At 40.9% G+C, this 16,884-nt stretch overlaps 1 protein-coding gene across 1 annotated transcript; it reads right to left on the reverse strand.

Annotated features, from left to right (window-relative positions):
* Positions 1-1,589: 1,589 nt before the first annotated feature.
* On the reverse strand, positions 1,590-4,493 carry LOC147818743 (zinc finger protein 862-like). The gene is made up of 3 exons (XM_087175788.1): positions 4,273-4,493; positions 2,194-3,071; positions 1,590-2,059 (listed from the first exon to the last, which is right to left on the reverse strand). Exons 1-3 carry the CDS (start codon positions 4,491-4,493, stop codon positions 1,590-1,592), a joined length of 1,569 nt encoding a protein of 522 aa, XP_087031914.1.
* Positions 4,494-16,884: the final 12,391 nt, after the last annotated feature.

A 16,884-nucleotide genomic window follows, 5' to 3' on the forward strand; every position in this document is an offset into this window, starting at 1 on the left:
CTCATCATCTGTCAATTTGACGGACAGAGTGTCACGAACTGAGCAGACAGGCAGTGGACCCAAAAAGCAGAGCTGAGGCAGACGCTTAGCAGTAGACAGTTTTATTCCAAAAAGGGGTCGGTACACGGGAAGTCAGTCAAACCAGGCAGAAGTACAAAATCGTTAGGCAAAAGACAGGAACCAGGAATCGGAATCTTCAGAATAACACGAGGGATCAAAACACAGGGAAACTGAGCCGGAACGCTGGGACAAAACACGCAGACGATCTGACAAAGACACACTGGGAGAGGAGGGGTATAAATACACACAGGAGCAGGGGATAATGAGACACAGGTGAAGGCAATGAACAATCACACACACAGGGAGTAAAGACACTGAGAAGAACACAAACAGGAAGTGAGGGAATCCAAACAAAATAAAACAGGAAGTGGAAAAAACTAAACTTGACGGGACCTGACACAGAGATGCAAAAATCCAGTCATAATCAAAAATTTTCAAAAACAACTCATTCACAATAAAATTTAATATACAGACCAAACCTGTGTCTGTTTCTCTTCATCTCCCTTTGGTCCCCTGTGCCTGTACCCGATAGACCAGTTCAGTAATACAGCCACGCTCATATCATAACATTAAATTTTGCTGTGTATGTGGTGCACTCAAAAATAGGTGATGAATTAATGTACGCATTTTGAAAGTATTGTTTACATGCTATCATATTAATTAATGTTTTGCTAATTGTAATAACACAAACATTTAAGTACTGAGTTTGAGACCCAAAATAGCTTAATTTTATAATTGTTAGGAGACAAAGCTAGGAGAAAATGTATGTTTATGGGAAGATAGAAGAGCGGAACCAATTATGCTCAGGTGATGTTGCACCCGGGTCACTGAGGTGAGGGACGCGTCCCCCTCCCCTCAGAGAAAACTTGGGAAGAGAAACGTTTGGTTCATGTCTTCATTTCTCCGGACATTTCATCTGTTTTTCAGGTCAGTACAGTGCGAAAATTACAAAAACAAGTGTCTCCTATAGCTAAACTTAACGTAGCACGAGTGTGACGAGGTTGTTGACATAATTAAGTGTTTAATATAGAGTTAAAAAGGGCGCGAGTGCAGGGCTGTACATGACGTCACTGTTAGAAAATGACGCGCTGTGAAAGGGGCATAGTATAAGATGTGTGTACTAGGGTTGTCACGATACCAAATTTCTGTTTCGATACCAATATGCAGGGCTGTAAACTAACTTTTTGGCTCACCTGCCAAGGGGACCGGTAGATGAAAAAATCTACCGGCCAAGTAAATAAGTAATAAAGTAAGTAATTACTAGTAATAAATTGCCTCTTTTTGTTACATATACATCTGTTTCAGTACTTTTCATTGCGATAACAGTATTATATAGCGATATATATATAGAAAAGAGACCAAAATATTATTCAAAATACATTTTTAATCTTTTGAATATTCAAAACATTGCGAATTTGCGAACATGGACAGTGCCAGTACCAGTTATCCTCCTGTCAAATGATAATAACAAAATTCGAGGAAAATTAAAAAAAATAGAACAGAACAAAGTGGATCAGTGCATGATCTAATCAGAACTCATCATCACTGTCTTCAGCAGACACCCTCTTCGCACCACCATCCATATAGTCAGGCCGCCTGCTTCTAACTGAGTTCACAGCTGTGCTGGGATCAAAGTCTTTTATATCTGGGGAGCAGAGTTGCACAATCAGAAGATCTGACAGGGTGTCAGACAGAAGGCTGGCCCGCCAATCACTTTTCACCATCTTCATGGAGCTAAAACGCCTTTCACAGTCAGCAGTGGAGGCGGGAAGGGACAGGACCAGGTCGATGACAGCCAGCAGGTCAGGGCAGGAGTGCTGATGGCTCCTGTTCACAGTGACCCAGGACACGTGTGGGTGTGACAGGAACTGTGGCTCTTGGTACATCAAGGACTTCAAGACAGTCCACTGGTCCATCACATTCTCAGCATGGATGCCAGAGGTCTCCAGGACAGGCCTGAAGTAGTTCACCAGTGTCTCCACTTCAGTGTCACCAAAATCTAGAAGAGTTGTGCACATAGGTCTACATTACAACAAGCATAATGCATATTTTATTTCTCAAAATAAAATAGAAAATATGATCATCATGACCCTGAACTTAAGTGCTCTGTTGTAGTACTTAATTTAAAAACACCTGCTGCTGCATCTCCTGACTCTGGCCAGTTGGCAAAGCTGACGAGCTTGGTGGCACACAGCACATCTACACTGACATCCTGGAACCTGTCAGTCATACTCTTGACTAGCCTGTCCAGCAGTATATCACGTGAGGCGACGAGGGTCACACATTTCTTTTGATATATTAATAATGCCACTACCTGTTCCAGATGTTGGACAATCCCCTGAAAGGCCCGCAGAAAGTGGTCCAGGGCACGTAGGATGTGTCCTACCCATCGGGTCCCGCCGATCCTTGTGGGCACCAGTGGTTTGTGCCCAAGAGCCTGGAAGCTGTTCACCAGGTTAGCTCTGTTCAGTGGACTGGTGTGGTAGAATGTGTAGATGCCACTGAGGAATTCCTCCACTCTCTGGAACATGGCATGGGACTTGATGGCATCCTTGAAGGCGAGTTCTTGGCGGTGTGCCATGCAGTGGATACCAATGATGTAAGCCCGGTCCCTCTTCAGCTGGCTGACCACACCGCTCTTCGCTCCCACCATCACAGCAGCACCGTCTGTTGCGAGGGCAACCAACTTGCTCTCCCACTCTTCGCACACACCCTCCATGATGGTTCTGACGGCGCTGGTTATGTGTGTTGCATCGGCCTTCTCCACCGACTTGATGCCAACAAACTTGCTCTCAATCTTGCCCTTGTGACTCCACCTCACATATACCAGCTCCTCCTCTTTCACCGAGCTATCAGTGGACCCGTCAGACATGATAGACAGAAATCTGGTGTTTTTCAGCATCTCCCTGATTTCATTTCTCTCCGCCTCCGCAATGTAATGAGTGAACTCTTTCGCCTGCGTTTTGTTCCTGTAGGTTGCACCCAAGGCAATGCCTTTCTGTTCATCCAAGCTGCAAAAAAAAATCATGTCAAACATTAACAGTAATCCAATAATAACTAATAATACAGATGGAGCTTATTAATAGATTAATCGAACAACAATCGATTATTAAATTAATCGTCAACTATTTTGATAATCAAATAATCGGTTTGTGTAGTTTTTTAACAAAAAAAGTCCAAATTCTCTGATTTCAGCTTCTTAAAAAGGTCCAGTGTGTAAAATGGGGGGAAAACAGTAACATCTAGCATTTAGATTCTATTATTTATCTATGGAATAATTCTATTGTTTATTTATGCATGAGAAACTCTTGAAACGTGCTGTCTGGCTGGCTGGATTTTCCGCTCAGGCTGCCGTACAAACATGGCGGTGCAAGATGGCGACATTCTCTAAAGCAAGTCCCTTGCTTTATGTATATATAAAATAATAATTAAAAGGCTACGAAAACTAAACAGATTTTATTTTATAGTGATTGTACAGTTATACAAATATATTCATGAGTAGTATGTTCAGATTTTGCTAATAAACCTTGACAAATATTACACACTGCACCTTTTAAATGTGAATATTTCTGGTTTCTTTGTTCCTTTATGACAATAAACTGAATATCTCTTTGGTTTGTGGACAAAACAAGAAATCTGAAGACGTCATCTTGTGGTTTGAGAAACACTGATTGATATTTTTCAACATTTTTTAACATTTTATTGACGAAACAACTAATCGATTAATCATTTAAATAATTGACAGATTAATCGATAAAGAAAATAACCATTAGTTGCAGCCCTAAATACAGATACAGTAATGTTATCCAATACTTCTAGTTTTACTATTGCTAGATATCTTAAATTAGCCTTCACAACCAATGAGGACAACTTTCAAATGCAAGCTTAACGTTATATTTCCTCAAAGGAAAGGAAAGGACAGTATAATAAATTGAATTGAAATGTAAATTGAAAAGTGAAATAAAGTAGTTTTTTTTTTAAACAATGAGGACAACTAGCCCCGTTCACTTGAGATGTAACGTTATAGTCATCTGAGGTCAAAACGGACAATTATCGAAAAATGATGCCATGGCATTTTGGCGCAAATTTTCATAGAGCTAGCTAGCTAGCTAATTTAGGCAAGCCTATATTAACGTTAATGTACAGTAAACAATATCAAGAGGGGATCGGAATAAGAATTACTTCATTGACAAATAACATTGTTTTACTTACTCGCACATCCACTCGTAGTCCGTGAACGGTCTCCCCTTCTTCGCAAGGGCATGAGCGGTCCTAAACATGGCATTGAGTTTGGCTTTGGTCTCCTCTGATAAAGACGTCAGAGCAGTCACGGCAGGTTGAGTGAAGAGAGGCTCGGATTGGGCCCGAGACACTGATTTGCAAACTGCGTGACATTTGCTTCCTTCGTGCTCTCGGATGGTCTCGAGTTTCATGGTTTTATTGCCAACCACAAAGGAATTGGTGCGCTGCTTTTCTTTAGCATATTTTCCACAAACTGAACAAAACATGGTACCCGCCGCCTCCTCGTACTGCAGCCATTCCCTCTGAATCCTCCATTTCTCATTAAAGTTTCTTACTTTTGCTTTTTTCTTTGACGTTTCGCCTTTTTCATCCTCCTTTCCATCTATCTTCTCTGTACTCTTTCTTTTTGGGTCAGTCACACCGGGTATGTGCCTCCACATTGCTACGCCGGAACCACACTGCGCGGGCTGGTGGTGACGCGTGAGGGCTAATTTATACTACTGCGTCAAGTCGACGCCGTCACGACGCAGAGCCTCTGCGCGGACGTGAACCCCCGACACAGAGCCTCTGCGTCCGTCAACGTGCACCTCCAAAAATGTCTAGGCATTTTATAGCAGCAATGTTTTGCTATATTGTGACAAACATTTACCTGCCCCATGGCAGGTAGCCCTCCAAAATTAAGTCGCCAGGGGAATATTTTAGTCGCATTTGGCGAGTGGCGACCGTTAGTTTACAGCCCTGCCAATATGTATTTCGATACTTTTCGATACTTTTTGTAAAAAATATTTCATTATATTATGTATTGCCTTAATGGGTTATTTAAATATTTAAAGAATGTAATTTGATTTTTAAAAATATATTTTTTAATGTATGTATTAACCATGGACATGTTTTAGCTCTGTATGCAGGCTACTGTAGGTTTACTACTGGGCTGGGAGGGGCTTTGTACTTCTTTCATTGACATTACAGTGCAGTGAACAGGTGAACAACATTATCACCTGTCGTTCTTGACTGAAGTCTCGGAACAAGTCCGCATGGTTGTCCTTTAAATGTTTCGGCAGGTTTTAAGTGTTGCCTCCTTTTGCAAGACACACTTTGTAGCACCGCTTGCACTGCGATGCCTCTGGGTTCAGTGACTCGCCTTTATAGTTCGGTTTGAACCCGAAATATTTCCACGCCGTACTTCGGGCCCCCATTTTGTCCACAAGGATGGGCTTTTCTGCAGCTGCCATCTCTATCTACTGTATTTTCTTCAACCAGCTCCGTCTGTCCAAGACGCGACTTGTCGTTTCTCTCTCCTCCTCAGTCTAAACATGCGAGTGCGCGTGGGAGGCGGCTTACATCCGCTCGGGCAACTACGTCACACTCGCTGGCCTCGCTGTGCTTAAAGAGACAGGCTCCAATTTACCAATTCATTTGCATTCAATAAAATAAAATAAAAGTACCGTTTGTTTTTAAATGCCGGTATAGTACCGTTTTCAAAACTCTAGTATCGCGGTACTATACTGGTACCGGTATACCGTGCAACCCTAGTGTGTACATTGTAAGGTGTTATTTTTTTAGGCTAGGGCCCTGAACACCTGACGGATATTTTGAATAGTGTTATTTCTGTTGATATGATGTTTATAAGACCTGTGAATATCCCCATTTCATGACTTGGTTAAAGTTTAAAGGGTAACTTCTTAGTGTTGAGAGATTGAATCAGACTTATACTGTATTTTAAGTTCATTAACATTCCCTATGTGAAGTGTTGAATGTTTTGGATGAGAATAGTCATCTATCAGGCATTTAAATTACAAAGAGTATTTAAAGTGGAAGTATGTTAACATACTACACAAATTAATTATTTGTACATTAAAGTTGTAGCTTATGTATTTTATTTTATTTGCACTATGTTATGGTAGCTATGGAACAGCATACATGCTAAAGTGAAGCACTTGAACAAATAATGTTCATTTGGTTTAAAGTGTTTTGAAACTGACAAAGTGTGTGAAAGAGTCAGAAAGCAAGAGAAACCATATTAATTCACATTTAAAGAAACAATGGACATTGAAACAAAGAGACACAATTACACTAGGGAGCGTTCAGGAATGAATATTTTATGTTTTTGACTAAATTGTAATAAAGCAGAGAAAACTTGGGAACAGAAACGTTTGGTTCATGTCTTCATTTCTCCGGACATTTCATCTGTTTTTCAGGAGCTGAAAGGCATCGAACCGTATTCATTTTGTTACTGTGGTACTAGTCTTGGGACCCGTAACATGTATTTAAAATCAGCACCTTGAGCAACAGGAGGGATGCGCTGGGGTCAGATGCCACACAGAAGAATTGGGCCACTGATTTATGTTACACTCTCTCTTCACCATTACTTTAGGGTGGGTACCAAAACCCATTGCAAAAGTGCCTCACTTCATTGCCTCTTAAATTCCTGAGATGTAAATATTTGAAATATTTCGCCTCTGAATCAGATGTCACAGACAACTGAAGCACCATGTGCTATTGCTAGTTAACATTACACTTGCTCTGAGGTAGGTAGTCTGTCTACAGACACAATGAAAACGCCAAAGCTAATTGGTTTAAATGTGGCTGTATTTCACTCAGAATGATTCCAACACCAGGACTAATGTTTAGAAAGTTGCATGTAAAAGGGGGAACATGTCAAATTCAGTAACGAGGCATGGAATATGACAGAACGACAGAGAGAACGATGGATACATACTTTATTTATCCCATACTATACATACTTTAAGGGAAATTAATGTGTCTATTAGCTCATTATTGATGCATCGTTTTTGAGTGTGGGCGTCTCTGGCTCCAGCAATGGGGTGAAAAATGATTGATCCCAGCCTTGACAATGTGGAGCGCATTGATGATGACAACAGCGGCCTTTCCTCAGGTTAGTAATGTAACATTGATTGCTAATCTTGCAATTATTGATTACTAATGAATGATCAAATTATGTGTAAATTATGTATCACTTTTGATGTAATATTTTTTGCACTGCAAAGGAGGCTAAGTTGACTACAAAGAAGGTGAAGAAATTACACAGGACTATGACGAGGTTAGTAAGTAAAGGTAAAGGGACTGGATTCTTTTTCCACCATGGAATCACCATGGCTGAAGTAAAAAAAACTAACATTAATTTACTTGATGTGAATAAAATCTATATGCCATTAGGACAAATTATCAGAATTAGTCAGAAAGACTAATACATTTATTTAATACAGAGAAATGACACTGCTCTTAATCCTCGGCCTATCCAGGGATGATCTGACCAATATGATGATGTGGCACAGTGTGGCAAAACACCACTATCTAACAGTCACTGTGCACAATGTCAGTCCTGGCCACCTTAAGCAGAAGGTGGTAAACACCAAAGCTGTGTCTGAGACCATGTTAAATGTTATTCTGGAGAAATTTCAGATGAACAACAAAGGTGTTGCTCAGTAGATACAATGCCAACAATATGGATGTTGCACTGTTGAATCTGAGGTTTTTAAAAAGGTGTACCCTAAACCTGGAAGCACAGACATTTTAGAGCATCAGTGCTTTTACTAAGTGGTATGCCAGACCTCAAGCTGTCCTAGTGTGGCTATAGAGGTCCACCATAACCAAAACTGTCCTGTGGGAGAAGCAACAATTTCTCAGTACGTAGCCTCATAAATCTGTCTGTTTCAATTCTCTTCAGCAGTGTAAAATTTTGTTCTGTCCTCATCCAGTTTCAAGTCCCTCAGAAAAGAACATGACTGGACATCAGAGCACCGTGGAACTCCCTTTTCCCTTTAATATTTTCAAATGTTCTAAGAAGCAGCACCATCTTCACTGTCTAAATGAAATCTTTCAATTTCAAGTTCAGATTTGCCTTAGCAATAAAGAGATGAAGCACTGAACAATAAGAGTGTTTTTCATTTGCTTTTCATCGTGTTTTTTTTGTTTTCGTCCTCTGAACAAACCTTAAATGCTGCGCCATTTGCTGGCTGCACTGAAATGCCGCAGTCTGCTGTTGGGACCGGGACAATGAGTCTGCGGTGACCACTTTGTCAGTTCTTATGTGGAGGACGGAGGCTTTGAGTGTGAAAGAATTGTTTGTTTCACCACAAATCGGCTGAAGCCAGACAAAGTGCCATCCATGTTTAATTTTAATGGCTACAGTCTAGGGGCCACAGACAAGCCAGTCTGTGCGTACCTGTCAGATTCTGTCATCTTCCCCAGAGACAGGGCTCAACAACATGCTTGCCAGGCAGGAGAGCGAGAAGTAGATTTACTTTAAAGACATGATCGTTTATGGCAGTTTATGATTGTCCTGATGATCCTTACACTTGTGTAATGAAATGAGTGAACAAGTTACAACACGTTACACCTGCTGTCAGTACAGCTGCTTGTTGTACACATCCGGTAGACAAGCAGAGCGAAAGAAGTCAAATTTCATTAATTTATGACATAACACATGTTGTGTCACGATTAACCCTGTAAGGCCAACTGTTGTAATATGTCACATTTAACCATCCAAAAAAAAGATCTGAATGTTTTTTTTCTAAAAAAAAACAAAACACTTTTTCATAGTCAATGGGTTACTGTTTATCCTCACAATGCTATCAGGTGTTTATAGGACCAGTCATCAGCCCATGAATTCGCATTACCTGCGAACTTTACACAGAGCTCATCTCTTTGTTTCACTGGACTGGATTTGTCAAGATTCAAGTAAGTAAATTACCTGAAATATTTTTATTTGTGTTTATTACAATGTCTAGAACATGTAGATGGAAATCATCAAAATTGATTTTGAGCTTGTGTGTATATTGCAATTTTACAACACTGGGTCTTTGTGCTTAGTTACAATGGCCTGTGCACCTGACACATTGCATGGACTCATTGAACTTCTCACTTGTGGGAAAAAAATAGCATTAGAAATACAATATATGCATTGATTCACTGTAACTAAGTTCTGTATGGTGTTATGACTGCGGTCATATTATTGTAGGTCGTTTGTCGTATATGTGTGTGCCCTGTGTTCCTGTTTTTTTCATTTGTATGCAAATAGGTGTGTGCCGCAGCTGCGCTGTCATTGGGGGAAAGGCTCTGCACCCTGGTTGGTGATTGGTTGCATCCCCGATCACCTGGTATATAATGAGCCAAGATGGCCGCCGGCTCAGTCTCGTTTTCCTCTTCTCCGAACTGGCCACACCATTGCAGCAATTCAGTTTAGTGTAGTTTCTTTGTTTCATTGAATAGTAAGGATGGGCTGCCAGTTTTTTTTCCTGTTTATTTAGTTAGGGAGGTGAGTTGATTGTTATTTGTTTTCCCTTGGTGAGCTTAGTTGTTTATTTTCAAGACAGAGGGATTATGTTTATTATGTTGGCCTTAGTCCACCCTGAAGCCTAACCTAAATATTTATTTCCTATATGTTCAAAAGAAACTTTTATGTTAATAAATCATTTTCTTTATATTCAACTAATCTTTGTGGTGGCTATTTGGGACTTGGGGAAGATGGGGCTAATTCATGTTGTGTCCTAGGGCCCCCCTAGACTGGGGCATAACAATGGGTTATGTAATTTTTTTCTACTTTAGACCAGAATTTAATAAAGTAATTAAAAGTTTTTGGTATTTGAAACTATATGTAGCAGCATTGAAAACTAAATTTGCATCTAAACAGTTTTATGAAAAAATAAATAAATAAAACTCTTTACTCATCCTGGGCTTTGTTCTTCTTTTTTTGTTGCCCAAAGCAGCTTGTTGCATTTCAAGACTGGAAACAGGTTCTGAATGTTCTGGGATGGGGGGTGCTTGTTGCTTTGTTCATGCCCACACTGCAGACCATTCTCACCTGTCCCTGAACAATGCAACAGGCATGTGGATGCATGTATACCTTTTTAGTATGATAATAGAGGGCATAATAGGCCAGACAGAGTGGTGGAAGTGTTCAGAGTGGAGATCCAAGTCCTAATCTTTTCCAGAGTCACACAATACTATCTCTCTATCTTTCAGGCTATCTACAATGTTGGGACTCATTCCAGAGACCAGATGTTTCTTTGCTCCGCAGACAAAGGAATCCACTTCCCCACAGTTCCTCACTGTTCACACATGGGGACGACCCTTCCCCAGGGACTTCACTGACCCTCTAGGGTCACATGTCACACACTGACCCTCACACTGACCCTCTAGGGTCACATGTCAAACACTGGAACAGCTAACGTGGAACAGCTAACTCTGTAACAAAGGAGATAACAGCAGAAGCAATATAGCCAGTCAGGACTTTACTCCACCAGGAAGCCACCCAACTCACGGGACTTAACACTGGAAAGGACCTGTTTGTTTTGTTCCAAGGACTGGTTACCATTAAGCGACTGGGCCTAACTTCTCCTAGCACAGCATAGCTAAGCAGCAGAAGTCTTAACTTCAGTAATGTACCTGTTGATTAATGTTTTGTTGTAATGTTTGCTTAGGTGGGGGTTAGTCATACAGTTAACAGAGTACTTGTATGTTCAAACACACATACCTGTAGTATGTCTCAGTTCTAGAACCTGCATGAAGCTAACCTCCTCCCTCTAACCTGGTACCTTTTAGATTACATGAGCTTCTTTGTTTACCGCTCTTGTGTAGTCTTCTTTGTTCAGGTCATGTGGTCAGTGACCACTTTGAATCGGCCATCTTGTCTTTGTTCACACAGACACACCCCCCCACACAAGATTAGACATTGTGTTTTTACTCTGTTCCATTGCAAATAAATGTCCTTTAGTTATAACTACTGGTGTGTTTAATGTTGCACAAGTGTGAATATTGCCAACATTTACTTAGAATTCCAATCCTTCAACTTACTGTTGATATGGTTATTTGGTTATTAAGGTAATTATTAATCAGAGTTCCAGATTAATAGTAATATTTTAAGACTGAAACAATACAACAATTTCGCATATTAGTTTAGGCTGGTCCCCCTGAGGACTTTAATTCATTTTAAAGTTATTATTTAATATTTTTAGTTTATGATAGCCAATAAATTAATAGACAACCAAAGATCCAACATTTATGGTTTCCAGCTAATGAGGCAGAGCTCAGACCCAACAACTACAAATAATATTTATATGTATCCCCCCAATCATTTCAGAACACCACCAGGACGGAGAGATCATCAATACACTGACTCTACACTCTTGACTATGATAAAATTTATATTTGTAAATAGAACATGTAGATTTGTAATGTGAATTTTAACTTACATTTTTCATGAATAAATGACTATTCATAAAGATATGACTGTTGTGTTATGATTCAGAATGTATACCATTATGGGACTAAATAGGCAGTCAACCCTGCAAATGAAGCATAAGTTGTTATGTATATGTGTTCAGACAATGCGAGTACAAATACAGCAATTCTTTCTTTCAAAAATGTCTTTATTGATTTTAACACTGAAGTGGTCCCGTAATACATCCAGATGCGTAGCTGAGGTACAGCAACAGTAACAGAGTACTGAAGGAAGGTTTCAGCTTAATTCCCACCCACCAGAACACCCTAAATTCACCCACCCAAAACGGAAAAAGAACCCGAAGATCGACAACACACTCACATCCATGCACACCGAGGGACAATAACATCAAACAATAACAGCAAACAAGAGTAAGTAAGCAGGATAACAATTGAGGTAAGGTAAACACATAAGTAGGTACTCAAAAACTGAGAGGGGAGAATAAAATAAAAAAATAAAATAAAAATAAATAAAAATAGATAAATAAATAAAAATAAATAAAAAGGGGGGGAGCAGTGCTCAGTTAGACATTTTCAGCATCAATAGTTAAGGAGTCAACGGTTTACAAAAGGTTGCCACGTCTCATAGAATGTACATAAGGAACCCTTGAGGGAGAACCTTATCTTCTCCAGGGTGATACATTGCAGCATTTCATGGATCCATTTATTGTGAGTGGGAGGGGAGGCATGAGTCCACTTAAGGAGGATGAGCCTTCGAGGAAGTAAGGAAGAAAATGCAATGTGCTGTGAATTTAGACAAGCCATGTGTGAGGGAGACGGACCAGAGAGGAGAGGACCACAAGGGGCTAAAGGTTTATGGTTCGGCCTATAACTTCACTAATTGTTTTAAATATTGCAGACCAGTATTCCGATAGTCGTGGGCAGGTCAGATACATATGGGCATAATCAGCAGGGGATACTTTACATCTATTACACTCATCTGTTCTGTCGGGGAGGATTTTGGCCAGCCTAGCATTAGTGACATGGACTGTGTGCAAAATTTTACATTGCAGCAGGCCATGCCTTGTGCATATGGAGGAAGTGTGTACACGGTTTAATATTCGTTCCCAACACTCATCAGATAGTGAGGTCCCAAGGTCCTGGTCCAAGTCAGTCGGTTCTGTGACAGTGTATGAATACGGTTATAAACAATTGTTATGAGGCCTTTTCATCTCGTGCCTAGAGATAGGAGTTGGTCGATCATTGTTTCTGGGGGGGCGATTTGGAAAATGAGGGTAGAGGGATTTCACAAAGTGTCTAATTTGAAAGAAGCGGAACAGGTGTGCATTTGGAACGTTAAACTTGGCTGACAGGTCTGCAAAGGAGGGAAAAATATCCTTAATAAAGAGTCCTTTTATCAGGTTTAGCGCGCCCCATTAGGGAGAGGGGGAGGGTGGACCGTCTAGCGAGATCAGATTTGCACTGCTCATACAGCTAACTGAAATTTTTAGAAAACATTTCAGAAAATGAGTTTGTCACTTGTATGCCAAGATAATTGAGGCCATCCGTAGATTTTCTAAAGTGAAAGGAACCCTGAGAGAGCGTATCAGCGGTGGAGTTGATGGGAATATAATCACTCTTGTTATAATTCATTTTTATAACCAGAGTATTTTCCAAATTCCTCTAGTATATTAAGAATCACTGATATGCTGTGAACTGGGTTGGAGATGTACAACAGAAGATCATCAGCATAAAAGGAGGTTTTATATGTTGCGCCATAATGCACTATAACTTCAAATCTGTCTTCATTACGGAACTATATGGCCAGGGGCTCAGCGGCTAGTGCAAATAGTAGGGGCGATAGGGGGCAGCCCTGCCGGGTGCCCCTATGCATAGGAAATGGGTCAGATTTCAGGCCATGGGTATTGATGGAAGCCATAGGGCATTTATATAGAAACTTAATCCAATCTATAAAACTAGAGCTCAATCCAAATTTACTAAGCACAAAGAACAAGTATCTCCATTCGACACGATCGAATGCTTTTTGCGCATCTAGGGACAGTACCATTTCAGGGGAGTCAGAGGGGGGGAGAAGAGGATATTAAAAGGCCTTCTGGTGTTTGAAGAGGAGTTCCTGCCCAATATAAAGCCAGTGTGGTCTGGGTTGATCAGTTTCGACATGACTTTCTGCAAGTGATTAGCCAGGATTTTAGCGAGGATCTTGAAATTGACATTCAAAAGGGAAATTGGCCTATGGTTATCGCAAAGAAGCGGATCTTTATCTTTTTTAAGTAGCAAGGTGATTGAGGCTTCCGAGAGAGTAGGTGGAAAGTGACCTTTGGTATAGGCATCATTGATTACCCTTGAAAGGATTGGGGCAAGATTAGTCGAGTATATTTTAACAAATTTTACAATAAAACCATCAGGCCCTGGTGATTTGTTGTTCTGTAGAGATTTTATCGTTTCTTGGACTTTGTTAGGTGTTACTGGTGCACCGAAGCTGGAGGAGTCTGTTCCATCAACCTGAGGGTATATTAGCAAATCAAGGGGATTGGGGCCTTCCCAGGTGAGCGAATCGGTCTCAGATTTGTATAGGTTAGAGTAATAATTAAGGAAAGTGTTACAAATTTCGGTGGGGTAAGTCGTGATGGTGCCGGAGGGTTTTGTGATTTTAGGTATGAGCCTAGAGGCTGCCCGTGCTTGGTAAGCAAGCAGTTTACCAGCTTAGTCTGCCTGTTCGAAGAATGTTTGTTCAGTATGTAATAGTTGCTTCTCAATTTTGCTTGTTAGTAATAACCTGTATTGTGATTTAAGCTGTAATATTTTCTTATATAACTCAGTGGAAGGGCTGAGGGAATATTGAGTATCCAGGTTTAAGATCTCATCTGCTATTAATTTTAATTTAAGACGTATTGTCTTCTTGCAGTTAGAGACAAAGGAGATGATTTGGCTGCGTAGGTAAGCTTTAAATGCTTCCCAGAGGATCTCACTGCGAATATTCGGTGTATCGTTAATTTCGAAGTAGAGCTGGATTTGCGTAGAGAGAAAATCTTTAAATTTTGGTTCCGATAGCAGATGTGAATTAAATCTCCAACATTTTGAAGGTGGCTTTCCATGGGGGAAGTCTATGTTAAAGGAAATAGAGATTACAATGCTATGATATTCGCATGAGAGTGTGTTATGTATGATTCTGTTATCAATTAAAAAGAAGTCAATTCGTGTGTAGGTGTGACGCACCTGTGAAAAGAATGAAAATGCTTTGTTAGAAGGAAATTTGAAACCAAGCGTCTCTGTGTGAAACTTTAGAGTTGTGGCCGACTTAGATAAGGTTAGTTGTTTAAATGACCGATCAAGGGTTAAATCTTGGACTCCCCTCCTATAATTGTGTGGTAGTTGGCGAGGTTGGGAATTTCTGCAAAGAATTTTTAAAAAATGGTCATCATCCCAAGTCGGAGCATACACTGCGGCCAGGATCATGGGAGTGTTTTGTAAATTGCCAATTGCAATAACATATCATCTATGAGGATCTGAGATAACAGTGGAAGCTTCAAACGCTATGTCTATGTGTATAATGATAGCAGCCCCCCTGGCCCTCCCCGAGAACCTCGAGTGAAAGACATGGCCCATCCAAGGCTTCTTAATGCGCGAGGACACTAAGGTACAAAGATGCATTTCCTGTAGGAAGAAGAGGTCTCCTCTGAGCTCCTATAGGTGCGAAATTACCTTATGTGCTTTATGTGCTATCCCATTCACATTCCAGGAAATTAATCTGATGTTTCTACCACTCATTGGCAACACCCAGGGTTGTTAGAGCTTGATGAGCACAAGGGGAAGGGAGGGGGAGAACAACAACAAAAAGGAAGAGAAGAGGAGAAAAAAAAATAATAATAAGGAAGGGGAGTGGGGCACACACATACATACCAGTCTCACACACACACACCTGCAAGACAGAACATTAACATCAACAAATCAATAAACACTGGACTGAGTGGCTAGTGTGATGCGATCCCGTTGGTCCACTGTTAGCATCGCTGCTAGCAGGCCTCTGCTTTTAGCCTTCCCGAGTCGCCCATAAAGCTGAATTAACAGTCAGCGTTTTACTGCACTGCACTCTCCTAAATCAACAGTGCCATCAATAAAGAAGGAGCAGTGTAGTAAATAGTCAATTGCGAGGGCTAGTTGACGTTAGCGTGGGCCTGTATGTCCATGTTAGGTCTTGTTAGCAGCAAGGTACCTTTTAGCCTCTTCGACCGATGGGAGCGGTACTTTAACCCTGCTGTCCGTGGTGATGTACAATCTCGATGGGTAGCGAAGAGGGGCCTCAGTCCGTGTGATTTCCCTGTAAGCAGCCCATTGTTCTGTAACTTGTTTGGACAAGAAGTTGTTTGGACGAGGACCTTCTATTGACTCCAGGAGCCCCACAATGCATAAGTTATTGCGGCGGTTTCGAGCTTCTAGATCCGCAGATTTAGCCCTTAGCTTTTCAATGCTAGTGGTTAGTTTTGCACATGTAGCTTCGAGGCTAAGAAGGAATTCGCATGTAGAGTCCGCATGGGATTTCAAAGAAAAAATCTTTTTGCTGTGATCGCTCACCGTGGCTTGTACTTGGTCCATTTTAGCTTTGAGGGATGAGAAGGTAGTCTTAAACTCCGTAACTAAGTCCGACTTGTACTCAAGAAGCGCAGTTATGGCGGCGCTGGTGACATCCGTGGTAGCGGGGTTGTCATCAAGTCCTTTTTATTCGGTTTGGTTTGCTTGCTTGCCATTTCGTTTACACCATGCCACATCCAAAGTCTTCACGTGTTAACACCCACAAGGATATTCTTGGAAGGTAGTCGGGCTAAGTAGTTAATTTAAAAAGTAGCGGGAACATGGGAAGGACGCTGTTGTAGTATTTCAGGCTATTAAAGTTAAAACTGTTCAATGATTTATGCTAGTGGATATTTAGGTGCTAAGGGTGAGTTGTTGTTTAAACATCTGCCTTAGGGAAACTATTTACAACCACTGATAAAGATCACCCTATGGGCATGTGTAGGGGGCAGCCGGAGGTAACAGAGGTAGATAAGTGGTAATTTATGTATACATTAACTGTCTTCCTTTGAGCGTGCTGAGCCTTAGGTTACATTTAAGGTCGGAGTCAGACGGGAAGGAGGAAGCCAGCAGAGCCAATCAGAAGACGACAAAACGCCCTTGTACATTTCTTTGTTTGTACTTGTATAAATACTCTGGATCAGGGGAAGTTAGTTGGTCAGACTGTGGCCTGACCAACACTTGTTATTGGTTAGGAAAAGGCACATCTGATCCAGAATACTGTAATTGTTCATTGCTTGCTGAAAAGATTCACTAAACAATTTGAACTAAATTCTTTGGTGTGTTTGGGACTCAATCATTCAATAGACC

The sequence above is a fragment of the Seriola lalandi genome, unplaced genomic scaffold (genome assembly GCF_002814215.2).
Source record: "Seriola lalandi dorsalis isolate HSWRI2012SDOR001 ecotype SW California unplaced genomic scaffold, Sedor1 jcf7180002054501, whole genome shotgun sequence".
Lineage (NCBI taxonomy): Eukaryota > Metazoa > Chordata > Actinopteri > Carangiformes > Carangidae > Seriola > Seriola lalandi.